General features: G+C 38.9%; 1 protein-coding gene across 4 annotated transcripts in view; it reads right to left on the bottom strand.

Moving 5' to 3' along the window:
- VCAN (versican) overlaps positions 1 to 13,677 on the bottom strand; it is a 114,979-nt gene that overhangs the window by 15,475 nt on the left and 85,827 nt on the right. For all 4 annotated transcript variants that reach the window (XM_087761539.1, XM_087761538.1, XM_087761540.1 and 1 more), the window contains 3 exons: positions 12,173 to 12,286; positions 5,287 to 5,445; positions 4,437 to 4,519 (listed from right to left, as the gene is read on the bottom strand). In XM_087761539.1, coding sequence (XP_087617665.1) covers positions 4,437 to 4,519; positions 5,287 to 5,445; positions 12,173 to 12,286 — 356 coding nt within the window. The remainder of the gene's footprint in view (positions 1 to 4,436; positions 4,520 to 5,286; positions 5,446 to 12,172; positions 12,287 to 13,677) is intronic.

The following is a 13,677-nucleotide window of genomic DNA, read 5'->3' as shown; positions in this document are numbered from 1 at the left end:
GCATGAGAGGTATGACCCAACTACTTTATTCATGTTCTTTTGCACTTGTCAAGCCCAGTCTGTGTTTGGGATGTAGTGGGTACAGCATGCTGAAGAGGCATCTTTTACCAGGAGATAGTGAGACTTTATCTACACAACCCAATCCATTGCATAAGATTATGCTATTTTGCCTGAAAGGCAGGAAACTGCTGAGCAGTTTTAAATTAAAAAGCGTTTTACAATTAAGAAATAAACCTGCCAAAATCCCCTAAAAGCACACAGCTAACTATGCATCGAACACTTCAGTGAGATAGATCAAAAAGCCTCCTCAAATTTTCTTTGCAGGAACAGAGCCTACAATACTTTGATTTACGAGGGTGCCCATTTCTATTTTGTTAGGATAATTTTCCTTGACTTAAAAGTTCTTGTTATGGAAAACAGGTAGACTCAATACAGACACGGACAACTGTCACGTGGACCAAAATTTTAAAATACTATTCCTTGCTTTCCCACAGAATCTGATTGTACTTGCTTCATTATTCAAGACACCAACATTTTCCTTGAGGAACTCTGAGAATCAGAGCATGTATTTACAAGATCACTCTTCATTTATTCCAAGACTTACTTACTGGCATTATTTTTGCAAGTTAAATATAAATTCCAGTTGATACATGAAAAACATGCACAGGAATAGAGGGGCTTTTTTGACTGCTGCTGTTTTTGTTGAATTGCTAACTGCCAGTATTTTCTATAGGGGTTAAAAAAATGAATGCCAAGATATCGAAAGTGGCTGACTATAGTTAGTCCACCACTAGGCACCTAAATAATTGCCCTTGTTTTCAGTAAGGCTGTGAGCCTGTCAAGGGTACTCTAGGTTCAGTGTAGGTTTCCCAGTAAGAACGTTAATTCTATATGCTCACTTTTTAAAAATATTGGTTGCATTGTCCCACACGCCTTAACAAACAAACCAACCTTCCATCCCACTGAAGGGGCATGAACTGATCTCATCTGGACACTGCACAGAAAACTGAATGGCCCTTGCTTATCTGATTGGCGAAACTACCATCCACTGATTCATGAGGTAAGGGAAATTTCCGCAACCTCATCTGAGAATTTAAGCTTTCTCACATTACCAGACCAATGACAAAGGTGAGTTTATCACTCTCATCTCACATGAATTGACAAGAAGTGTCCTCAAAAAAAGCCCCCCCCTGTATTTTGGGAGCCAATGGAAGTGAGGCAGCACAAGATTTATATGCCAGGGCTACATATGACTACGAAGTCCACAAAAAATAGCTAAGGTGGGCATGTGTATTCAATAGCTCACTGTAGTTAGAAATAATGTGCAGTGCACTTGGAAGTACATTTGTTGGTTTTCATTAAGGAACTCATAAATGTGCTTTGTTCAACTATCATGTTTAATGGTGGCTGGCACTTAGCTTTTGGCATGAGCTGAAAATGTCAAAAACTGACTGATTTCCTTCCATTGAATTCATTGGTTGAAAAATCTTTTAGGTGCAAAGGAAAAAAAAAGGTATTTGATCCCTTTTCCAGAAATTGCTAATAAAATACATGCCAAGACCTGGAAAAAGAGTTCTTTTCAACATACTGAATATTTAAGTTGTGGGTTTCCTTATGTCCAGGGAAAATCAGTACCAAAGTAATCCAAACCTTGTTCCATAATCTCCAATGGTAGAGCCTGTGGTCCAATGATTCCCAGTTCTAGGGGTTTTCTTTTGGTTCAGAAAGAAATCTCATGGGAAAGAGAAATCACTAAAATGTATCACAGCTATTTCATCTGAGCAGTACTGGGTCAACTGCAGCACTGGGCCAACAATTCCATCCACAACATGTCTTGCTGTTGCTGTTCATTTGCTTTTTCTTTTAAGTCTACCAAGCATCAGAACTCTTTTTTTTAATCCAAAACCTAATAAAATCATGTAAACATGATTTTCAGATTAAACCAAGCTGTTATTGACAGAAAATTCAAAGATCAAGATAAATGTACATCATAAAAAAATAAAGATGAATGTACATCACTTGTAGATACATAGTCTAGCTGAGAGCTGGAGTGACTTTTCTGACAGTATCTCCAAGAAAACTCATATCAGGGGAATCCTCAGCAGACTTTACATTTTCCTTTGTGGAACTGTAGATAGATAATATTATTTTGGAGAAAGCATGGATCTGGGCAACAAAGTTAGAAACAGCTGAATTACAGATGCACCCTGATATGTAAAACACAAGAAGGCTATTTAGATTTTGGCTACACACAAGAGCTACCTCTAATCTCAGAAATTAAAGTTAGAACCTGAGTGTTGATGTAATAATGCTTATTTTTATGACCACAAATTATATTAACATATTTAATGCCATCATGGCTACTTACTGTTCACCTGCAAATACATAAATGATGTAATTTTTTGACCTACACAGTATTCAAATTCATTGGAACTTTAAGGCATCATCAGGGAAATATATTTGATGCATATGTTTAATTATGTTATTGTTCCTATTAATTACTAGAGAAGTAATAAATTGCTGTAACCAGAAGAGTGGTTAGAAAGTATGAAAACTAAGTTAAAAACTAGGGAGAGGGGGCAAATGAGGAAGCTGCTCAGAACCATTGTATCCAGAAACCATATGGAATAAGTTATAAGGGAAAGCTATTGAAGCAATGAACATAAATGATTTCAAGAGACACCTAAATTGTTTCCAAAGGAAGAGACAGAGGGAAGTTGTTAAAAAGAAAAGAAAAATAAAGTGGCAAAAAGATCAATCAAAAGAGAAATCTGTTGGACTGATGGTCTTATTCTGTTCCTAGAGTGTCCTCCTTTCTTAGAATTGAAAATTGAAGTAAAAATGTAATACCACATTTGCCCATTAGCCTGAATTAAAAAAACAGAATCTCAGCCCTAATTTTAATTTCCTTGAATTCATCATTCAGTGACACCCCAAATTTTTCTTTGGAATATATGCACATGTATCTTGTTTTACACTTCCCAGTGTAAGATGGGCTGCCCCTTCAGGCACTACATCTATGCCCTAATTTATCTCACCTAACTTTAGACCCCTTAGTGAAGTGTAGGCTCCTTGACCAACCACTGCAGACAGCCTGGACCACCCCTGAGCTCCAACCAAACATAAACCACCCTCAGAGGGTGCCTGTTACTGTCAGTGAGGTGCAAGAAGCCACATCAGGAGACAGAGAATGAACTCATCCAGAATGAGTACAGTTCAAGCCCATGGCCCACCTTGTGCTCCCAAAAATACATGAGGATAGGCAAGAGAAAACAAAGAAATGAAACTCTTCTGCTTACAACCTGCAAGACTTTGTGGCTCCAAGCACAAATGGGTGCATTGGTACCACCACAGATGCACTGAGCAATCAGTCAGGCAACAAAAAGTTTCATCATCTTTTTCCTCCCAGCTGTGCTGTCACCTGCCACACATGATAGTTTCCCCAAGAAACGGCTTATTTGCAACTCATTTTAGAGGACTTTAAACCTCTGGTTATCTACATGAAATGGCAATAAACAAAGCTTGCTTTATCCCAGGTGTCTTTCTGTGTAAGTTGCAGCCACGTGGTATGCAGCAATGATCATTGTGTGCATGTGTTAGCATGTGCATATGTGTGTCCAGATGCTTTCGGCATTAAGAATTTGCAACTGGAAAGGAAAATAATAGGCATAACCAGTTTGCGTTTATTTTTATGTAATGTTCTTCAATGGCTGTTAAACAGCAATAAATCACCTGTCCCTTCTACAAAAGAGACTGTTTTGAATTGGAAAGGGCTCTTTCCTGTATCCATCAGCTCTTTGATGTAGGTTAGTTAAAGGTGAGTAGACAGTGTTCTCTCTCTCCTTCTGTTGATTTTCCTTCTTGTTTTAAAGCAAAGAGGTATCCATAGCATCTTAAAATTTTATGGACAGATTATTGGTTACAGGCGTCCTGAACCACCTAAGGACGGCTGCTTCTCCATCCTAGCCGTAGAGCTGCCATACAGATTAGAACAATCTGCAGTAATACTTGAGAGGCTCCTTTGTGCACTCTCGCAGACCCAGCAAACGCAAGAGCTTGAATGCCATATCCTCATCCGAAAAATGCATTCTGCTCCATATACAGAAAGGAGAATTGCCATATGTGTGTCCTTCTGTAAGACCAGAAAAGCACAAATCAGCTCCAGCAGAGACACTGAAATTACAGTCTCAGATTCTTTGAGTTTTTCTCTTTGGAAGTTTTGAGAGCTCCCACACATACAATAATAACTAAGAATAAGATTTTAGAACTATACCGCAAAATATTAGCTATCCTGAAAAAAGAGTTTGCTGGCTGTTTGCTTGGGTGCATATTTAGTGACTGCATTTTTCCATGCAGCTTCCATCATTGCTGGTGGGAATTTGATAAGCCACCACAAAAAGAAATGAATGAGTTATTTCATTTCAAAGGCATCTTACCAGCGGGCTACCATCAGTCCAGCGGAAATCACGCTCAAACATCTTGTCATTGAGGCCAATCCACTGGTAGTCATGCCCAATACCTAAGGAACCAGATGGATATTTTTATTAACCTTCCCATAAATGGAAGAGATTTCACCAAAGAAAATAAAAAGAATTCGCGCAGAATGAATCAGACATCCTGTTCTGCAGATTCTTCTACTCATTATGCAAACAACTATTCACAGGCTGTTTTTCAGCTTTTCAATTTTAATTTGGGATGTCTATAAAAATGAAGATTCTCATGTAACAGTTTTAAACAATCCTGTCTCTTCCCTCCTGATGGCATCTCCTAAAGAAAACAGATTAGTTTCCCACCTGAGTGAGTATGAGGGGAAGAAAAAAAAACGAAAAGATTAAAATAATAAAAGCACGTATTTTAATCTACATTTTCCAAGTTGCGGTTAGGCTATGACCAGTGTTGTCTAGATTGTGCAACACAATGTACGGGAACCACTTCTTTATGCCTACCTAATACAATATGTGGTGGCATGGTCATTGATGTCAGGTGCACAAAAAATCTAAAACCTCCAGAAAAAAATGTTTCCTCAATTTCCAATGCCAAAACAACAGTTTGTGTTCTCTTCCTCTAAAATAAAGTATTTTCTATGTAAGAAAAAACAACTTAATAATGATAGGGAACCTGCACTGACTGCAAAAGTAAACATGAAAAACACAAAGTGTGCCTTGTAAACATTTTAAAAGTATGTTTTAAGATGGAGATGTAAAAGTTGAGTGATCAGGAGGATATTTCACTAGCTCTAAACCCTCAGTGACCACTCTTGTTTAGAGGAATCCTAACAGTACATACGGTTCACAAAGATCTGCTCCTCATGAGACAAGATGCTTGTCAAGTGTGCTCCCTGGAGACGGCATTCCCTTTCAGCCGTGTCCCATGTACGCCGGTGGGCAAAGTATTTGTAGCACTGTCCTTGGAACTTGTGCCAGCCATAATCACAGGTCTCTGTGTCTGGGACAAACAAATAAATCACATCTCTGTCAATGGGCATGAAACACAGGGATATTTCATGCAAGCAGATGGATTTTCTGCAGGGCAAAGGTTCAAGAAGATATCCACCCATCAAGCAGTACAAACAATCAACACTCATCCTTGAGACCTCATTACATTTTCAGGTAGTTCTGTTTACCCAGTTTCAGTACGAGCTGCAAGAATATTGCAACCAGCAACTTTGTGAGCTTCCACTGATCAAATTGTGCTGTATCTGGACAATCTCAGGAAGACATCTTCAGTCCATAACTCTGGATGAATGAAATGTCTGGATGTTGGACTGCAGTTAGTCTACATTTCATCTGAGTTTTCTGACTCTGTATATGGGATGGGAATTTTTACTTGCAGGGACAAATAGTTCTTTGAGTGACTTTGAGTTTTGGAAGAAACTGATAACTGAAAATAATATCAAGGAAAGTGCTTGCACAGATGCAAAGCTGCAGTATTATCTTTCTAAACTTACCCCTCCAAATCCTCCTCCAAAACCCATCTTCCTTGACAAAATCTAATTTAATAAACTTTAGGCATCAGTTTCTAAGGAAGGCTGGAAAGCTGAAATACAAAGTAATGAAATGCATATTGTCTGTGCTTGTATGAGGGATGGTACTGATAAGAATGCATAGTAGACAGAAGTTCACACCAGCCAGTATATCCTTTCATCTAAAGAGAAATAAACATGAGCCTTGGAACAGTAACAACCCGTGGATTTGACGTTAATTGTTTTGTCAAGGTTAAGCAGCTGTAAACAGAATAGATGGCAAGAAACAACAAAGTTCCGGTTCCAAGTTTGCTTCTGCACCAACACTGAGGGAATGAATTGCAGACAAAAATCAGTATTAATAAGATCAGCATAACAAACACAATGCCTGAATGTGCCTGAGATGTGCTTGAAAACGAGAAGAACTTGTCACTGAGAAGAGAGAGGTTTAGGGAGGAATGGGAGAAACAACAGGGAAAACTCAGACTGTTTTGAGTTATGGCAGATGAAATGGCATCACTTCAGCACAAGATTACAGCTTGTTCCGACTACAGCCGGTTCCGTCTACCCAAGTACATGATGGCTCACCCTAAAGGGCCTCATTTGCAGGATGCTTGAAGAACAGAAAGACAAAGTATGGCCTTCCTCACTCCATCCACCAAACAGGAATTTGCCACTTCCCACCAAATTTTATCAATCCCTAAACAAAACTGTGCCTGAAAGTAACTGTCTGGCCTTTCCAGACGTATAGATATGTTCTGGGTATGAAACTGGATTTCTTATTTTCAGTAAGTCAGTATAGTCAATAGTCAACAACATGCTTTGGCCAAAGGGGCTCTTTTGGCACTAGTGCAGAAAAAGCCAAGTATTACAGAATGTGCCAGCAGCATATGACTGCAAATTCTTTAACTATGATATTTCTCAGGTTTGAGCAGCTACCACCTGAAAGATAATTGTGGAATAATTTTTTCACAATACAAGGCTGGTTCTTAACTGATAGCAGGAAGAGGCCATTCACATCCTAAAGCACTAAAGTCTCAATTTTTTTTTTTAAGTTTTTAAACATCCCAAGATAAAAACTAGACTTTACATGTACATAAATGAATTTACAAGTGGAAACACATCACTTCAGAGGCTTACCAGAATTTCTCTGACAATTCCTGGCAACACTAACAACACAGCAGTCATTGTCTTAGGAGTCTGGTACCAAAATCGTTTGAAAAAGGAATGTAACCTATACTATCAACTTGTTAGTTTTTTATCTTTTCCCTCTTTGTATTCTGTATGAGGTGCAGGCTGCAGATACAGCTTTAATCTCTGGCATCTAGGCCATTTTAAAGTTTAGTCTGCCTTTGGCTTTCTAGAACATTTGTTTAACCACACGATGCTGACTAACAGTGCTATGTCCTTTGTGAAGGCACTTAAGATTTTATTATTAATCTTGTTCAGGGACTCCTTTGTCCCACAGGAAAGAAGTCAGATAATAACAAGCAGCATTGCATGCTGAGAAAATAATGGCCAGAGAGCATTTCCAGGCTATTCTAATCAAGCCTTCCCTGCCCTCTGCTAGGGAAGAAGTACATGATTTGAGGGAAGATCTGCTGAAAGGCAGATGAGGGAGGCAAAAAGGCTTGAAAACACAAAACCTAGAAGACTGGCTTCAAAGAATGCGATATAATGGCCTGAGCATGAATCATAAATAACAAAATTTCTCTTCTTAAGATAGAGGATGCCAAATGGTGACATAGGTATTCTTAGTTGAATGCATGCACTGCAGTGCACACACAACTCCTCTCTCCTATTCAAAATGGTATGGTGTTTTCAAAAAAAAAAAAAGTTGAATAACAACTTCTGCACCTGTTTATAGCCCAAATCTACAAAGACAGAAAAAGACAGGGCTGACGGCTACAAAATACATAGAATTTTTAGAAGGGGAAGAGAGGACTTTTTTGTGGTTTTTTTCTTTTTTTTTGAGAGGAGAGGTTGATGAGAAAAGGGGAAAAAGGAATGGAATGGGGAAAGGGAGAGTCAGGAGGCTAGAGGATGAAAATGCAATCCAGGCAAGTAAAAATGTGGGGACTGTTTCACCTCTGCAGTGCTTTGTCCTGACTGTGTGTATCTTACTACATTAACAAAGCTGAAAGGGTGACACAAAGGTAAGGGCTCCATATGGGTGTAAGTTTTTAATGCCTTTACTGAACCAGTAAGGTCTCACTGCAGGTGACTGTAAATTTTCTGACCCAATCACCTGTAAGCAGAGTAGGTGCAAGCACTTACTGAATACAATACTCCATGTTCATTGTATACTTATCCAGGGAGGTAATCACAGCTTTCTGTAACCTTATTCTAGAACATGATGGAAACACTGAAACATTTATGGTGTTTTAAAAGTTGTCTAACTAGTCCTAACATTTATGACAATTTACAGGCTTTTTCAGTGATGTGTGCAAGGAGTTACTTACACAGCTTCTGTTCTCTGTAACTGCAATGGTATAACAACATCTCTAAACATGGCATTAAAAAAAAAAGTTCTCTGTAGGTTTAATACATAGATAGGTACTGCTTTGTCAACAGCTGAAATAAGGTGCTGAGAATAGGTCCCTTGTCTTTAAAGAAATTCCATAAGAGGCTTAAAGAAAATAAAGACTGAAACACAGGTACTAGAACATAACGAGAGTCTTACTCAGCTGTGAATTTTATCTGTGACTTTCTGCCTTCAGCTAATGAACAAATGCCTGAGGCCCATTAGCCCACACATCTTGAGGAGAAACCATTTCTCTGGTAAATATTCAAAATAGTCCCTTCTCAGCTGAAAGACATCAGTTAGAGACCATCTGTTTTCAGAAAGTATCTTTGCACTGAGCCCTTCTCAAATACTTCCATCCCAAGCTACCAGGTCCTGGGAACAAAATGAATCAAATGAGACCAGAGTAATCAAAGACATTTGAACAATGAACTTGGGTTATAAAAAAACATTGTTCCTGATATGATGATTAAAAAAACTAGCTGTTTTGTTTTCAGAACCTGGAAGAGAACAGCTGGTTGTATTATCCCAAGGAAGCATGTCCTGTAACAAACACATACGTGCCATTTTGGCACACAGGTCCATGCATGCAGCTGCATTTGGTAAAAAGGCTAGCCTAGGTACGCCTGCAGAGATCCTGCAGCAGAGAGAGCCAAACCATGAGTTTAAAATACAAACACCATTCCTTGAAAGTAGGTAGACACCAGTTAGAATAGCAAAAAGAGGAAAAGAAAAGGAAACTCTAGCCAGCCAAGGAAGGAAGAGGAAAATCTAAACAGGTGCTCATCCAGTTCTCATAAAGAACACTTATTCTTGAAATTGAGGTTCACATTGGAAGTCTCTACCATTTTGTTGTTTCCCATGTAACTATTTATGCAGTAAAGTACTCCTCACCACAAATATAGATGGCTAGATAATGCAACAACAGCCGTAGACTTTCATACACCTCACTATTCTCTGCAGTTGGTTCCAACAGCCCAGTGTGAGACAGGGTATCAAACAACCCTCCTCTCCTCTTTTGCCAAACATGCAGCTTGCAAACCAATGCTTCAGGCAGCAAAATTGGGAGGATCTGAGCTCTGGGCTCATTTATCTGATCACCGAGTGCTCTCATAAGGGCTTTTCACAGAGGGATGACAATGGAAAGACGGATGGCTCCCCCAGGATAAGACTAGCATCAAGATCTATTGTAGCCGGCAGTCACCCTTTGAAAAAGTGTTTTTGGGATATTTCTGTATTTTAAGAAGTGATGTTAAAATGTCACCAAGCGGCATGCAGAATATGCATCTGTACTTTGAAAAAGTACATGTAGTAAGCAAAAAAGGGTATTATCTACGGAAGTACACCACTCACTTTTAGTCCAGTCTGAACGAGAAGCAATGCTGACTTACTGAGCTACCAATCTAGTTTAAAAAGGAAACACCCTCAGCTGCTCTATTTCCAACATCAGACAACTTTAGCTCTCTTCAGGAAGAAGTTCCTGGGCTCAGATTGTCTGCTGAACTGTTTCCACCTGGCAAGAAAAATGTCTGTCAGGGAGCCAATTACAGCTCATTGAGTCTCAGGATTGATTTCCCTCACCCTAGGTTAGATCACCCTGAAGGCTCCTCTAACTTCTATCACCTGCCGGAGCTCCCTGATGTGCAGCTGCACTGTCCTCTGGTCACATCCCCTCCTGATGCTGGCACAGGCGTAATACATCAGCTGAAGATTGCTTAGTCTAGAAAAGTCTCACAGGGACGTTTGTGAGAAATTCTGAGCTCTACATTTTTTCTACACCAGTGTCGTGGGACTAGGACATGGTGGAGTTGTCTTGTCCTTTGAGCTTCATTTCCAGAGGCAATGCACGCTCGCTATGTCCATTCCCTTCCATGGTATTTTGAACACTCAGCACCATGCTTAAGAAGGTCCTTCAGCTTGATTTTTTTCAAAGCTTTCTAAAATGAATAGTATATATTGGAGAGAAAAAAAAAAAAAGAGTAATGAAATATAATCCTGGTGTGTTCAACTCCACCTTTCCTGTGGCACTGAGGTACACATTCTGTCGTTCTGGCTGGTCTTTAAATCTAGTGAGGTCAGGACTGGTGCCTTGAAATAAAGCCTGCTTGCCAGACAACCGTGTGTGAATTGCCAGCACAGTTTTATTTTGTCTGGTGGAGTGGAAATTTGGCACTAAATGCTTTTCCCAAGTCCCAAACCACTGCAGGACTTTAAGTGGAGGAAATTTAAATTCCAAAGCTGAGTGAGCAGGGCTCTGGTTCTGATTGACAAACTAGGAAATGTTCCCATTAACCACCTAAAATGTGCTCTCAGGTTGGTCATAAAAAGTAGCTTAAAGCTACCACAGTACTCAGAGCCACTCGCTACTATGGATTTGCTGGAATGAAGGGGAGGAGGAAGGGAGTGAGAACACTTATTTCTTTTGTTGTGAAAACACTGTCAACTTATAATTTTGGAGAACAGATTCAGAAAGTCCTTTCAAATTACGTTAGCCAGACTACTGAAAAAGTTAAACGGTGAAAAGTGCTGGAGCTGGTCAACTTTGAGAGTCTTCAGCTCTAACAAACAAATCTCTATAGGTTGAGCTGGAAGAGTTTGCAAACTGCCTTTCCCTGAAGGTGAGAAATAAACATGAAAATACACAATATTAACTAAACAAATCCAAAGAGCTAGTTCATTCACCTGTGACCAAAACCATTTGGCTGAAGAAAAAGAAAAAAGTATTTTCATAAGCTTTAGAAAGTACTCTTTAAAACACCATTTCTTTTTCCCATGGAAATGCCTTCATTAATTTTACTGGCAGAACAGATTTTGCTACTCTATTCCTCCTCCTACATGCACATATTGAGTGAGCATCTTGCACTGTAAATATTTCTTGCAAATAGAGTGGGATTTCTTGCAGGCAATGTTCTAACAATTACAGGGACTTGGATGTTTAATCTGATTTCAGTTGTCCAGTTTAGAAAGCCTTTTACAACTTCCTTGTAATTGTGATCCTGCACCTACTTTTCCTAAAATAATCACAGAACAAGTCAATTTGACAATTCTGGGATAAAGTTGTCAAGCCTATGGTCCCCAGTGGATGGAGACATAATCTGGCATATTCAGTAGACTATTCCTACTTTCCAGTGATGCTTGTTGGAAGTGACAGGTTCTGATATGTCTTTCACACTCCATATAATTTTTTAAGACAGAAGCTTGGTCAGAGAGTAACTCTGCTCCCAGTCTTTATCCCATAAGCATCACTACAGTAATGAGAAAAACTCATCATGTGTCTTCCCAGTAGTTTGCAAGCCAATATAAGCAGGCTGTGCTTGCCTTGGAGCTACCTGAAAACTGTATGGCTGTTGTTATTTTGGCACAGAAACTGCGCAATATATCAGTTTATATTTGGTACAGCAGTAACGTGACTTCCAGTCAGGTCAGCATGTGAATAGAGTTTGCTCTCATCCATCTGCAAAAGATGGTGCAGATGTAACCTTAAACAAAAAGTCCTGAGCCACAAAGCATGTGAGTCTAACATACTCAAAAATTATAATTTCTCCTCATCACTGATGACTTCCCATAGATTTTGACAGTTTCTTCCGTCCCCTCATTTTTAAGGAGGCTTTACCTAGTTACTCCAGAAGGGTGTTGAAATGGAAACAGATGACCTCAATCACCACTGATTAAAGAATACACCTTACCTTGTTCACAGAGAGCACCTATATAGCTTGGCAGACACAAGCAAGTAAAGGTATTGAGGCCATCTATACATGTGGCTCCATTCCGGCATGGGTTAGACTGGCATTCATCAATATCTACAACATAAAGATAAAAGTGTTTTTATAATCCACCCACCTCCTAGAAGGGAAATGTTCTTCAGCCTTAGTCATATTTATTACTAGGACCAGTTCAATCCAGAAGAATGAAGTATTGCAAAAGATCCAAGTGACCAGTTTATTTGCATGATAACTGATTTCACTATGCACAACCTTCCTTTCTTTTCATCCACAAGCCAAGAAGCAGTTTCCTCAGGAAATGTGACATTACTGATCCACAATTTTATATCCTGCACTCTGATTCCTGAGTTAATTTCTAAAATCTAGACCTTCGATTCCTTATTGTGTAGCTGAGAAAGAAGTGATACTGTGCAATATGTGGTATTTTCCTGTACTGGTGGAAAATTTGACTTGAGTGTGTGACCATGGCACAAAAAATTCTCATCAAGTACTGCAGATCTCAAATATCTTCACGAATCTCCAATATTGGAAATCTTGTCATATACCATCAAACAGACTGCTAATTTCAGTCTGCAAAGCAGCGTGCCCCAGCATCTTATTGGTTTGCATTGCTCATTTCTTCCTTGTCTAATCTTATCAAGATAAGGACAAAGCATCATAAAGACAATCTCACTAAATGACCAGATAGTAACATTCATAGCCATGCACAGGTTTACTGCTGAACCTATGGCTCTAGAGTAAACAAATAACATTTCTCTCCCCGACTCCTCTGGCTGCTAAAATACCCTGTCTTCACCTTTTAAATTGGAGCACTAGTTCATGTAATATAATTGCTTCGTGCATGTATTTGGAGAGGTTATGAGCTAGTATGTCTTTTTATAACGATCATATGGTGTTTTCTAATGAGTGCTGTTCCTCTGAAACAATCACAGCTTAAATTTCAATGCAGATTTTGCAAACATCTTAGTCCAAACCAAACTGTTGGTAGTGACTGACTATTAAAATATAAGAAAGAATTTAAATATATCTACAAACCAACAAACAGTTGTGCAATTCTAGGAATAATTGCTGCATCATGTGAAAGGCTTTTTTAAAATATTTTTTTTTTTTTTAAAATTATTTAAATATTTTTATTTAAAAAAAACTACTTCTGCTCAAATTTTATGCTAGGTATTATTTATTCCAGTCATTTGGAAAGCTCTCAATTCAACTTTTTATGCCTTATATACAGAATATCCCTGAATCTCAAGTCAACGTTTTATGCCTTAGATTCAGAATATCCCTGAATCCAGGGCTAAAAATGTTGAGGTTTACTTTCTTAAGCACCACAGAACATATTTCTATATGGCAACTGGCCATGGAGTGTCTGACTCCCATTCATTAATAAGCCACCAAGAGTTCTAGGGGACAAGAAGTGCCTAGATTATTCTTTTATAATCTGAAAAGAAAAAAAAAATTATCTCTGACCT

Source organism: Nipponia nippon, unplaced genomic scaffold (assembly GCF_047370975.1).
Source record: "Nipponia nippon isolate SJK-2023a ecotype South Korea unplaced genomic scaffold, ASM4737097v1 scaffold_24, whole genome shotgun sequence".
In the NCBI taxonomy this organism is placed as follows: Eukaryota; Metazoa; Chordata; class Aves; order Pelecaniformes; family Threskiornithidae; genus Nipponia; species Nipponia nippon.
The sequence above is the reverse complement of the archived record's forward strand: the minus strand, read 5'-3'. Positions and strand labels throughout refer to the sequence as shown.